At 30.1% G+C, this 14,622-nt stretch overlaps 1 protein-coding gene and 1 long non-coding RNA gene across 4 annotated transcripts in view; one reads left to right on the top strand and one right to left on the bottom strand.

Annotated features, from left to right (window-relative positions):
- LOC130902472 (cell adhesion molecule Dscam2) overlaps positions 1 to 14,622 on the top strand; it is a 104,998-nt gene that overhangs the window by 42,624 nt on the left and 47,752 nt on the right. For 2 of the 3 annotated variants that reach the window (XM_057814647.1, XM_057814648.1), the window contains exon 4: positions 11,713 to 11,979. The exons of the other annotated variant lie outside the window; for it this stretch is intronic. In XM_057814647.1, the coding sequence (XP_057670630.1) occupies positions 11,713 to 11,979 (267 nt within the window). The remainder of the gene's footprint in view (positions 1 to 11,712; positions 11,980 to 14,622) is intronic. 3 annotated transcript variants of the gene reach the window in all.
- LOC130902476 (uncharacterized) lies at positions 943 to 8,651 on the bottom strand. Its single transcript, XR_009060400.1, has 2 exons — positions 8,264 to 8,651; positions 943 to 1,160 (listed from the first exon to the last, which is right to left on the bottom strand). It is a non-coding gene; the product is annotated as an uncharacterized LOC130902476 (long non-coding RNA).

The raw sequence follows: 14,622 nt of genomic DNA, 5'->3' as shown, positions 1-14,622 counted from the left end.
AATCACACTCTATCCAAACGTGAAAAAAGGTTCGACACCATCTTATTTTTCATTGTAAGGCAAATGAAAATGAATGAAAAGCTTTACAATATTTATTAGTGGTATTTTGACTGACCGAAAAATGTCATATGGTATATAAAAAACATCGAAGAAGAAATATTTCAATTGTGAAGATTCCTCATGTGTAGACTAACAGTGAAAGTTGAGAAATAGCTTTATAAATTTCAAAATGAAAGTAATTAGCAGTATTTGAACAGTTGCAGTTTTTCAAAGCGATGTCGCCATCATCATTATTTTTTATATATCCCCTGGAGACGGTAAGGACTTCTTCAGAGGTAGAATTCGAATTTGAACTTGCAGTTAAACTATTGAAATCAAATGAAACAGAGGCCCAAAATATTTCGAAGTGGTTTTGGCGAGTTTCGAGTGAGAAACTACTACGTACACTGACGATTACGAATTCTGAAGAATATCAAAAATTCTCTTGACCACAATATTTTCAATTGAGTGTTTATAAAAGGAAGACAAGCCTTATCAGATCAAAATATATTGGGATTAGGTGAATAGATATCTTAAGACCTGGAAGAGGTATGGAGACGGTTGAATTATGATGAAGAAGATAATATTTTGAGCCAATAAGATTTGATATATTCTCTTTCTCAGATATAAACGAGAAGATACAGAGCGCGGTTAAATTGTAGAATAAATTCATTATTTTGCAAAAAATGTCACCAACAATCTGTATTATTCGATTCCCAACAGAGGAATCTCTGAAGATGGTTTAAGATGAAGAAGCTTTTTGGAAGCTAATATATATAGTAAATGAAATTAAAAATCATTTTTTTTCTCTCATCTTAGAATACTGAGACTTTGATCAATCAATCAATCAACTACGACACGAAACTACGATACTTGATTTAATGTTACATAATACTTTTTAGCTCAATTAAATACTTTATTTTCTATCCAGGTGTCTTGGGAATTACAATATATCATCGATACTGAGATAACTTATCAATTTTAATAAATACGCTTCATTTAAACTGATTCTTATTTTATAACGGTTCAAATCAGTGCAAATTAGAAGTCGATTTATCCAAATATGCAACCATAACGTTAATCGCTCTTTTTTCATGCCTCTCTTGTAAAATCTGCTGAGCCTGAAAAAAATGGAATGCATGTGACAAACTTGAATTGTAATATAAATAAATATATAAGCTGCAACTTTGATTAATAAAATATGAAAATATTTCACAAACGGTACTAGTAAAAGTGATAAAAACGATATAAGAAAGAGTGAGATGACAAAATTTCATAATAGAAATTAGTTCAGATGAAGTTTTAATGAAAAAATGTACAAAGCAAGGAAGTAAACTTAAAATTTGCACTTGCAGTGAAACACTTTTGAAACCTCAAAGCTAAACAGCAGCACTAATAAAAGTGATAAAAAACACACAAGAAACAATAATATGTAATAATAAGATTGGACAAGCAAAATTTAAAAAAAACTCATAGAGTAAGGAAGTAGACTCCAAATTTGCACTTGCAGTGAAACACTCTTGAAACCTCAAAGCTAAACAGCAGCACTAATAAAAGTGATAAAAAACACACAAAAAACAATAATATGTAATAATAAGATTGGACAAGCAAAATTAAAAAAAAAAACTCATAGAGTAAGGAAGTAGACTCCAAATTTGCACTTGCAGTGAAACACTCTTGAAACCTCAAAGCTAAACAGCAGCACTAATAAAAGTGATAAAAAACACACAAGAAACAATAATATGTAATAATAAGATTGGACAAGCAAAATTAAAAAAAAACTCATAGAGTAAAGAAGTAGACTCCAAATTTGCACTTGCAGTGAAACACTCTTGAAACCTCAAAGCTAAACAGCAGCACTAATAAAAGTGATAAAAAACACACAAGAAACAATAATATGTAATAATAAGATTGGACAAGCAAAATTAAAAAAAAACTCATAGAGTAAAGAAGTAGACTCCAAATTTGCACTTGCAGTGAAACACTCTTGAAACCTCTAAGCTAAACAGCAGCACTAATAAAAGTGATAAAAAACACACAAAAAACAATAATATGTAATAATAAAATTGGACAAGCAAAATTAAAAAAAAAAATAGAGTAAGGAAGTAGACTCCAAATTTGCACTTGCAGTGAAACACTCTTGAAACCTCAAAGCTAAACAGCAGCACTAATAAAAGTGATAAAAAACACACAAGAAACAATAATATGTAATAATAAGATTGGACAAGCAAAATTAAAAAAAAACTCATAGAGTAAAGAAGTAGACTCCAAATTTGCACTTGCAGTGAAACACTCTTGAAACCTCAAAGCTAAACAGCAGCACTAATAAAAGTGATAAAAAACACACAAAAAACAATAATATGTAATAATAAGATTGGACAAGCAAAATTAAAAAAAAAAACTCATAGAGTAAAGAAGTAGACTCCAAATTTGCACTTGCAGTGAAACACTCTTGAAACCTCAAAGCTAAACAGCAGCACTAATAAAAGTGATAAAAAACACACAAGAAACAATAATATGTAATAATAAGATTGGACAAGCAAAATTAAAAAAAAACTCATAGAGTAAAGAAGTAGACTCCAAATTTGCACTTGCAGTGAAACACTCTTGAAACCTCAAAGCTAAACAGCAGCACTAATAAAAGTGATAAAAAACACACAAAAAACAATAAAATGTAATAATAAGATTGGACAAGCAAAATTAAAAAAAAAACTCATAGAGTAAGGAAGTAGACTCCAAATTTGCACTTGCAGTGAAACACTCTTGAAACCTCTAAGCTAAACAGCAGCACTAATAAAAGTGATAAAAAACACACAAGAAACAATAATATGTAATAATAAGATTGGACAAGCAAAATTAAAAAAAAAAACTCATAGAGTAAGGAAGTAGACTCCAAATTTGCACTTGCAGTGAAACATTCTTGAAACCTCAAAGCTAAACAGCAGCACTAATAAAAGTGATAAAAAACACACAAGAAACAATAATATGTAATAATAAGATTGGACAAGCAAAATTAAAAAACTCATAGAGTAAGGGAGTAGACTCCAAATTTGCATTTGCAGTGAAACACTCTTGAAACCTCAAAGCTAAACAACAGCACTAATAAAAGTGATAAAAAACACACAAAAAACAATAAAATGTAATAATAAGATTGGACAAGCAAAATTAAAAAAAAAACTCATAGAGTAAGGAAGTAGACTCCAAATTTGCACTTGCAGTGAAACATTCTTGAAACCTCAAAGCTAAACAGCAGCACTAATAAAAGTGATAAAAAACACACAAGAAACAATAATATGTAATAATAAGATTGGACAAGCAAAATTAAAAAAAAACTCATAGAGTAAGGAAGTAGACTCCAAATTTGCACTTGCAGTGAAACTCTCATAAAATCCTAAATCAGAATAACAGTACTAGTGAAAGTAATAAGATAATAAAGAGTAATATGCTAGAATTAGATGGATAAGATCTAAGGAACAAGTTGATCGAAATTATCAATAAAGAAATATACAAAACAAAAAGTGTACTTCAAATTTGTACCTGCAGTGAAACAGTCTTGAAATTATAAAGCAGAGCTGAAGTACTAGTGAAAGTTATACAAAGCACACAAGAGAAACGATAATATGTTAAAAAGAGAATGGACGAGAAAAATTCTAAAAGGGAATGCATAGAGTAAGGAAGAAGACTGTAAATTTGCACTTGCAGTGAAACACTCTTGAAACAGCACTAGTAAAAGTGATAAAAACACACACAAGAAACAGTAATATGCCATAATAAGATTGAAAAAGCAAAATTAGAAAAAACTCAAAGAGGAAATGCATAAAGTAAGGAAGTAGACTCAAAATTTGCACTTGCAGAGAAAATCTCATAAAATCCTAAAGCAGAATAGCAGTACTGGTGGAAGTAATGAGATCATAAAGAGTAATATGCTAGATATTATGCTAGAATTAGATGGATAAGATATAAAGAACAAGTTGACCAGAATTTTTAATGAAGAAATATGCAAAGCAAAGAGTATGCTTCAAATTTGCACCTGCAGTGAAACTCTTGAGATTCTTAAGCAAAGCAGGACCACTAAAAAAGTATTAAGAAGCAAATAATATACCAAAATAAGAGCAGTATTCGAAAAAAAATCAAAAAGGGGATGCAGAAAAAAAAAGAAAATAAGACACCAAATTTGGAAATTCTTTTAAAACATTGAAGCAAAGTAGTCGAACTACTAAAAGTGATAAAAAGTACATTATAAACAGGAATTTTTCAAAACAGCACAAATCAAACAAGTTCAAAAAAATGTTTAATAAAAAAATGTAGAATATAAGAAGACAGTTTGCTATTTACATCATAAATTGGATAAAATTCAGTATTAAATCAATTTTGCAAGATGAAATTTTCATTTAAAAATTTCATGAAAAGAATATGGACTAATATGATTTCTTAGAATACTAATATTTGCATATGACGTTCTTGCATCCAATTCTTATCTTCATTATCAATATTGGATATAAATGAATAAAATCTTCCTAGACTAACACATCAATAAATAAATCTACGTACAGAATCCAATCCGTCGATCCCAGTTATCTTCAGCCAATGTAGTACACTCCAATAATAGAATTTTGCTTATTAATTAAAAATTTTTCTCAAAATATAAATCCATAGATAATCGCGGCCGTTTCTACGTCTATTACCGAGAAAATTACATCCTGTTGAATATTTGCATTAAGTGTGAGGTCTACCTTACTTCGGTACATTCATAACGTGTCCCAATTCTCTGCATTTCCTCTCTATCCTGCTTACCGTGTATGGAGAGATATGGATGAATTTCGTGAAATAATATGCATAACTTTTGTTGAGTTCTCGTAATATTGCTGACACCAATAATCATTAAAATTCCATTTATCTAACACTCAGTTAATAGGCCAGGGTAGAAGCTTTCAAAAATCATAGAGAGTGGAAACGAAAAGAAAATAATAGTAGAATTAAACTCGTTGAAACAGGACGAGGGTGAGATAAAAGTACAGTGTGTTTACTTAAGTCGGAACCATATGGAAAACTTTTTTATTGGTGGTTTTATGAAAAAAAAGTTATTCTTGATAAAAGGTTTTGCATGATCCAAAAATTAAAATGCAACTATCAGTTATTAGTTTTTTTAAGCAGTATACGAGAGGCTGTGAATATTTTCAATAATTAACATCCGCATAGAAATATTAGGCATTCAACAGTTACAAAAATTTTAATTGAAATTTAAAGCTGAAGTATAGAAAATAAATTTAAGAATAAACGCCGAAAACGGGTTGCGAATGAAGACACTGAATTTGAAGTGATGCTTTCTGTCGTAGAAGACCCAAAAATGTCATTAAGAAAAAGAGCCTCTGCAATCCAAACTACTTCAGTAAGTAAAGATACAGTGGTAAATATTTTGAAAGGTAATAAATATCATGCATACAAACCGCAATTTGTACACACGTTACTACCAAGGGATTACGATATTCCTTTTGAATTCTGCCCTCTGATCCAAGAAAAGCTGCATGGAGACCCGTTTTTTACAAGAACTAATGAGGCAAACGGAGCCGTCTCATCACAAAATTGTCGTTGGTGGTCTAACAGTTATCCAAACTTTGTAATAAATACTCGGAACCGATATTCTTCTAAAACTGGTGTGGTATGTACAAAAATAAATAAGTTGGACCTTTTTTGGACATTCCTTAAATACCGCAAAATACTTACAATCATTAGAAAATCAAGTAAATGATTTTTTGCACGACCTTCCTTATGACAATTTGGTTCCAACGGTTCTTCCATCTATAGTACATTAAACGTCGAGTACTCCTTGAAAATATGTTTAATGGGAAGGAGATTCACAAGTATTCAGATGTTTTTTGTCCTCCTAGGTGTGCTGATTTGACTGTTTTTATGGGGTTACTTAAAACAGGAAGGTTTATCAGCGAGGACCATTTGATGATGTAGACCATTTGAAGAGGATTATTTCTGAAGAATGTCAAAAAATTACTCCAAATGTGATACGAAACGTAATACAAGAGTTTGAAAACAATTAAATGTTTACAAAGAGAAGGTGGATATGTCGAAGCTGAAGGACAATCTGAATTATCATAATAAATGGCTGTAATTGCATATTTGGATATAACTTTTGATTTAAAACAACTTTACTCTATAACATTTTTCTAAATTGTAAAAAAAAGATATTTTACTCTTGCACAAAATTGAAATGTCATGACAAACCTCGTATACTGCTTTAAAAATTGATATCTGATGGTTGCATTTTAACTTTTGGACCATGCAGAACTTCTCATCAACAATAACTTTTTTTCGTAAAACCACTAATAAAAAAAGTTTTCCTTATGGTTCCAATTTCAGTAGACACACTGTATAAGAAAAAATAATTTACGGACGGGTGATTTTTCAGGGATAAGAGACGGTTCATATCAATTTCCGTCAAAACTACTAATCTTATGTAAGCAAAAAGCAAAATTGTAGGTGAGAAAAAACTTTTGAAGATACACTTTTTCACATAACCTCAAAATTGGTATGAAAAAGTGAAATAACCAATTTTTTGTTTTTATCGAAATTTGATGAAATCTTACCTTGTTATGTCTCAACCACACTGTATTGTATTTGAAGAATTTGTTTTTTCACTCAATTTTGATTCAATATCGAAAAAGCAGCCTAAATTTGAAAGGTCAAAATATCAGTGGGTGAGCTTTTTATTCGGAATCTTTTCTTTCTGATGGTGTGAATTTACCATCACCATGGTAAATTCCTCCGAAAAAAAACCAAAAAAACTTACATCGTGAATTTTATTTAATCATTATGTACAATTTTTGGAAACTATTATTAAATAGACTATAATTACTTATGTTTTCACTTTTTTTGTGTAATTTTTGTTTGAGAATTAGGGAACTTTTCGATATTTCAAAACAAATGAATTACATTCTATTTGAAATACAAAAAAAATTTCATGAAAAACATTTCTCTTGTACTGAGATAAAATAAGAACGAAAACCTTGGTTTTTTTCGAATTTTTCACGTAAATTTTAAGGTTATGTGGAAAAACTGTCAATACAAACGTTGTAACCCTTAAAAACCCATTCCCTTCTCCTTCCCGACCGCAGATCACCCTTTTCCTTTCATTTTCATTATTTTGTCGTCCTTTCCAATGGGTTTCATCCTACTATTATTTTTTTTTGGTTTCAAAAATTATTGACCCTGATATATCAATAGCGTTGATTGCGTACTTAATAGCTTCCAATCTAACCCCGACATATGTGTGGATAGAGAAAAAAATTCAGCTGCTGATTTCTCAAAGACACTCAAATAATTTTTTTTTCAACTCTCAGACTAACTGCAATCTACCTAATAGACAATAAGCGTTTAATGTGACTTGTGGAGAATTATTTCAGCGAGTAACCTCTTTGAAATTTCAATCTAACTCTCATTATACAGTTTTTATTATTATATGTCGTAAATATCTAAAATTATCTTTGCTCATCATTCAGATCGGATAACATCAAGCGTTTTAACCTTCGCACTTCACTATAATCGCTCACAATTTACTGATTGGATAGCACATTGGGATGAGCTGACCCTTTCACTATATTTGACACGTTTAATGACTTCTTTGATGGATTCTAGGGGATGTCATGGTGAATTACTTCGTTACAGACATCATAGAGTGATTCTATTGCACCTTAATACTTTACTTTGGATCCTCTGGTATCCCATAGTTGTAAACAGTACTAAGATGATTTTATATAATTGTTATCTATGGACAATTTTGATTTTTAGCTGGAAATTCAGTATAATCGATGTAGTTTGATTCCCAGGTAACGAATTCGTCCTAATTTGGAACTGGCGGTGAAAAATTTATTAGTTTTTCGGATTTTCCATTCAAAAATTGGAATCAGCTTCTGTTTCAATTAATAAAAAGATGGGCTTTTCAAAAAAATTTAGTACCATCATTAGAAGCTGGGATCATTTTGTTTAGTAAACTACAGTTCTACCAATATCAATTACAGTATCAAAAAATTGTTAATTTTCATAAATTTAACAGAGATTAAAACAAAAAATATATAATGTTAATAACATTTTTAAAGATTATTTTCGGTAAATTAAGGGTTGAAATTTATTTATATAATGTCATTTCCTACAATGTTGATGTCTTCAAGCTCCTAAATATTTATTAATTATATACATAAACATATATTTGTACCTGCTGAAACTTTCTAACTGTAAGGGAAATAACAACAGCGAAAACAACCATCACCATAATCAAATATATCTGGCACTCAAGAATTCTATACCATGATCTCGGTTGTTTAAGATGAACTTCTTTTGAATTTGCAATAGTGACATTGTTTTCATCCATCACGATACTTATATTTCCTTCTGACATACTTTGAAATAATTGAATTTTTATATTTTTTTCTATATCTCAAACTGCACTTTAACTACAAACTACTACTGCAAAAGTAAAGACGTACTGGTGACGATAATGCTCAATAATATTTCTTTAGTCACCATTCTATCTATCCGTGATTGCTGAATGTGCATTCTATTTTGATAATTGTTTGAAGCATTGTTCGATTAATACATACCGTGAATCACTCATTAAAAAATACATAACACATTGATATCATATTTTATATTGAAATACTGCATTCTAAATTATCAAATTATCATTGGATAATTTAGATTGAAGAGATTTGTATCATAATTATAGTTTTAGATAAGAATTTATTGAAAAATATTGAGCAAACATATAGATTCATAAGACCATAAGTCAAAATATTCATTTGTAATTGAATTGATTGGAATTAAAGAAAAAATATTCTTCTGGAAGCCCTTTCAAATGGGCTGATGTTCAATGGCTACAGGGAATACTTTAACAACAAAAAAAATGAATGAACTCGAAGTTTTGGAATCCGCTGACTATGTGAATATTGTTTATTCCTTTTTGGAATCCGCTATTCGTGTGGCAGTGACCTTTCACTGTAATTTTTGTTGACTCCTACCTGGTTGGAGAACATCCGAAATAACGACATCTGATACTTCATTGCTCAGTACGAGACTACATATATAAGGGGCCCGGTATGAGAAAAATGTGAGGAGTAAAATCTATCGATGAATGACCTCGTTACGTTTTTGGTGCGCACCCTATGATGCGCAACTTTCTAATTTCTCAGTGTCAACATACTTATATTGCTGTCATTGTGAAGTTTTATTATCATTTTGTTCCGCTAAAGTGAACTGAAAGTATTTTCAAATAACTATGGCAGAAAAATGTGTAGATGATATTGCCGGAACATCTAACAAACACGTGGTTGCAAGGTACGTTATAATTCATGTATTATATGTATGAGCATGTGCAATTTGTATTTATTAAATATTTTAATAATTATCGATGTAGTTCATATAAATATATATTTGAAAACAACACATAAAATTAGATAATCAACCCAATATGAATTACCGAGCGCATCAACATAAAATAGAAAATTTCTAACCTAACCAAAAATTAATTTTTTTGTCGATGTCTATAAATTCTTCCACGTTATTATGATTTATTTTATAAATAATTTTTAAATATTAACAACTGTAGTCAATAATTCGATAATATTATCATAAAAATCGACAATATTTTTTCATTATAAAAATGTTTTTATATAATTTTCTTTCGAAAAGTTATTTTTTAGCTTATTTAAATAATTTTCATGTACTATTTATTATTGTAAAAGATATAGTGACATAATTATCTTTTTATAACCATTTTTGTTAATTATTAAGATAATATTATATTTTAAATAAAAAATTAATTATAATAATTTAAAAAAAATGTTGATAAAAACCTTTTTTTATCAATTTTCTTAAAGTCGGTTAAAATTTTTATAATTATGCATTTATAAATTTTCTAATTTTTTTTTATACTTTTTGACTGGGAAAAAATCTAAATCTCCAAAAACTCCAGCCGAGAGACAGCGAGCTTACAGATTAAAAAAAAATTAATGAAGGAAGCCCAAAATATTCTGACAATCAACCAATCTTTTTTAAGTTAAATAAACTCTTTTTGCGTCTGGTTAGACTATCGAACTTAAGGAGTAAACTCCAGTCGTGCGTCGGAGCTGACACACACACACAATTTTTTTTATAAAAAATTATATTTCTCATATGTAATTTATAAGCTACTACTTTTGTGAAATAAAAATTCAAAAGTTTCGAGCGGCATCCTACAAATTATTCAGAATAGCACAATTACATTTTGGTTACTCCCGAAAGAAACACTGGAACAGCGTTTTGAGAATAGCTACCGCGAAGGAGAATGTGAAGTAATATTTTTAAAGTCAGTATCATCGCTGGATGCAGTAAGAATGATGTATATATAATTCATTATTTTCCCATTCCCAGGAAAAGCAGATATTTTGAATGAAGCAATTCCTCTGAATATGATTCATGTTTCAAGTACATAAGTTAATTCTGTTATAAAAGTGTTTCATTACAATGAGTTTATCAGTAATGGAAGGAAGTTTTTGATAAATGGATGCATACAAATATGATCCAACTATCATAGTTTAAACATGGAATGAAGGAAAATTATGGAATGGGTAACAAAGAAAATGTTTTGAGCTATTGAATGAGCTTTTACAATATATTTCATTCCATATATAAGCACTTTTTCATTCCATATGCTTAAAAATTACCAAATGGATACTAAAAATTGTAACCACTTCTAGCCCAGCTGGTAGAAATTACGGCATATAATATTGGGCTCCTTATGTTGTCCAAGCTTTTTGGTTTCTTTTATGTTTAACGAAAACACGTTTTTTATACTTGAATGTAATTGAAAAATGTGTTTAGTTCAATCTAGATAGGAACTATCGCAAACAAAAAATTATCATCCAAACCGACAACATCATAAATTTCAAACTAGTTTGGGATTGCCTGGAAAAATTGAACGAGCTAGGCAAGAATAATGAAGTTACCTTATAATAGATTCCTGGATACACCAAAGCGAAGGAAAATAACAGACAAGTACTTCATTGGATCCGAACACTTCTGTGGTATAAGCTATAGAACAGTGGAAAAAGTACTGGAAAAGAAGATAGATAGGAGAAAAACCCATTATTGAGACAACTTACAGAAAAAAGATTGACTTTCTTTGAGCTACCAACATATTGTTATATTTTTGATATGACATAATTTTCTTGTAATATCGGTTTTCTAATCAAAGTTTATTCTACAATGAATTTTCCTTACATATCAGTAAACGTATTTTTGAGTTGAATCTGAGATTTTTTTACCCTAGGGTAACCATACTCTTACTTCATTGGACATAAAAGAAGGAAATTCTTTAGTTTTTTCTCTTGCCTTTTCGATTATTTGCTTCATTAAGCTATTATCCCGTTCTTGTTATTTGAATCCTTGTTAAAAATAAACGAATGATTTTCCGTGTTTGTTTTTAAGAAACATGTTCCTATGTAAAAAGATACTTCTGGGTATTTAAATCCGTTAATATTTTATTTTGGATAGTCGTATATAAAATGAGTTTCCAACGTAGTAGTCTATTGTAAGCTTTTTTCTTCCTTCATTCGATTGCAAGTTAACTGATTCTTATAATTGAGATCCTGTTCATTCTTTCATATCTTCTTTTCCTTTTTGTTACAGTGGTTAAGCAAAAATACGATATTCAAGTACACGATGAGTATGTGATAGCCGGCAATACTGCTGTCCTCAAATGTAAAATTCCAAATTTTGTATCAGAATATGTAATGGTGACATCATGGATTCAAGAAGACAGTATTAATATTTATCCAAACACCGACATTGGCGGAAAATATGTAGTTTTGGCCAACGGTGATCTGTATATAAGTAACGCCGGACCTGGGGACGGCTACAAAAATTATGCTTGTCGTACTGTACATAAATTAACCGGTAAGTAAGTAAAACAAGTAAAACCACTGGAAATGATTTATAAATATGTATTATATGTGTACAACTTCTTTTCTTGTGTTGCTTGTAGATAAAGAAACTTTCATATCAAATAAGAATATTGATTTATGTCACTTTCATAAATTATGCGAACATTTAATAGTCCAAGTGCCCCAACCAAAAAAGTAGGCTCTGGATAAAACATACGGGAACAGATATTTTTTTCTGAATGCGTTTAGGGATGTCGTCTGAATGTAAATTCAAGTAGGCGTCATGGGGAAGGAGGACTCACTTCAGACTCTTGAAAAACACGTTTTATTGAATATCTCGCGAACCGCGCATCGTACGACAAAAATTGTAGATATTATTATTGTAGATAATAATATTTGCGATCTTTTTTATTTGAAACTTTTTTTCGTATAACGCATAGGTTTTTAATTATAGCGCTCCAAACTTTTTTCAAAATTGTTTTTTCTAAATATTCAGTTACGCTACATCGTAAGAATTGTTATTGTTATTATTAATTAACGTTATGCTTGTATTATGCTAATTTATATTGAACAGTATTATTTTATATTATATATAATATATATTGTAATAATAAAAATGATTTCTTTTTGAATAGAAGAATATGAAGGTTGGTATTCAATTTTGATTTTTTAGGATTTTTTAAATTAAACGTGAATCTTAGTAAATCTCATCACCTTGAAATTGATAGAAAATTTTATGCTCTACAATTCAGTTACTACCAATTTCAATTTATCATTGACCATTAACTAAATATTTAGCAAAAACCATATTGTAAAAGTTTAGAGCGCTATAAGTAAAAATCTATGCATTATACAAAAAAAAGTTTCCAATAAAAAAGATGGCAAATATTATTATCTACAATAATAATGTCTGCAATTTTTGTCGTACGATGCGCGGTTCGCGAGATATTTAATAAAACGTGTTTTTCAAGATGGAGACTGAAGTGACTGAAGTGGATTTTCCGTACGTTTTTTACAAAAAAAACGGCTGTTAGCCTATAAAGGGAATTCTAAAAAGGTACCAACTAAAAAATTTCAGTTAGAGAGAATGTCCTGATATTGAGGGCACCAAATGAAAGGATTTTAATAAACAAGATTAGTGACAAATAACGGGTTTTTAGCACTGATGAAGACGAAACTTATAAGTAATTATATTTCTTAGCGACCATATTGCTGCACAGAAAAAACCTGTTGGAAAAACACAATTGAGAAAAGCCTGAATGTTTTTGCAAAATATTATTGGTTGGCGGCGAAGTAATTTTGGTTTTGTGGTATAAACTAAAACACTTCTTTCCAACAAAGACTAGTTTTCAATCAATAATACAATGACCTTTTACAATCTTTCTTTCAGCTCCATGATTCCGCGCTCATAAAATTTCTGCTCCTCATCATCCAAAAACTGAACCAGATGCGATTCAAGTCACCGTTAGCCAAGCTCCAATAGTTTCCCACGAGTTTCCAAATATGTGTGAGGTATTATCATGACTTAAACCTTTCCGAAATGACAATTCTGGTCGTTTTTTATTGCTTTGCCCAGTTTCACTAATTGTTGACAGTAAAAATCAGAATTGATCGTTTGGTTCCTTGGAATCAGCTTAAAAATCCCATCAAAGTGACAGCATGAGTTTTTTTTGTTGTTTTTTAGCTTTAGATGTAGTTTGTGCTGGTAAACCGTGTTTGCTCCATGATTTTTTTCGAATTATGTTACTGTACAGGATCCATTTTCCATCACCAATGATGAGTCTTTTCAAGAAACGGTAGACTTCATTTTGATTAAGGTGCATATCGCAAATGTTGGTTCTTTGTGTTAAATGCATTTCTTCCAATTCGTTAGATACCCAAATGTCAAGCTTCTTAACTAGCGCGAGACATTTTAAGTGCTTTTCAATTGTTGCTCTTGCACTACTTGCTTCTAAAGTTCCGTCAATGTGACCAGTATCAAGTGAGAAACAGCAAATTACAATACTAATGATGATAGATATGATAGATAGAAGACTGCAGTTGTTGTATGATATTTAGAAGAAGTCATATCCTCAAAATGATATAACAAAGATGTTGAAAAATGATGTGCAAACTTTCGTTATAGAAAATTGTCAATTCTGTGTAAATTCATATTTTGTTAATAAAGAAAAAATTATGTATAATTAGTAAGACATATTAGACATATTATTGGAATATACACTTAGCTAAAAATTTTAAAAACAAATAAAAGCTTAGCTAATCGACAACGGCATTCTTTTTAGGTGTTCGTTTATAATAGAGACCCAACTTTTTCTTACGCGTTTACTCAAATATTTCGTTTGATCTCTGTCGGTGAAATGAGTCTCGGGTAAGCTCCCGTTTTCACTTCACAAATACACAAAGGGTGTTCGTAATGGGCTGTCTTCTACAGAACGTACGCTTGAGCTCTATGGTCAGCAGTTCGTGAACAAATTTGCTAAAAGAATGCCAAGCAATACCACGATAATTAAGATAGTTGAGTCTGAATGAGATATTTCAAGACTAAACGTAAGTTGAATACTTGGAAAAGAAGAAAATTCACCCAGTGGAGATATTTATTTTTCTCTAATAATAATGGAAAACTAATAAATTTTGAGAAAATATCATATGGTACATG

Source organism: Diorhabda carinulata, chromosome X (assembly GCF_026250575.1).
Source record: "Diorhabda carinulata isolate Delta chromosome X, icDioCari1.1, whole genome shotgun sequence".
In the NCBI taxonomy this organism is placed as follows: domain Eukaryota; kingdom Metazoa; phylum Arthropoda; class Insecta; order Coleoptera; family Chrysomelidae; genus Diorhabda; species Diorhabda carinulata.
This window is presented reverse-complemented; position numbering and strand designations above follow the sequence as displayed.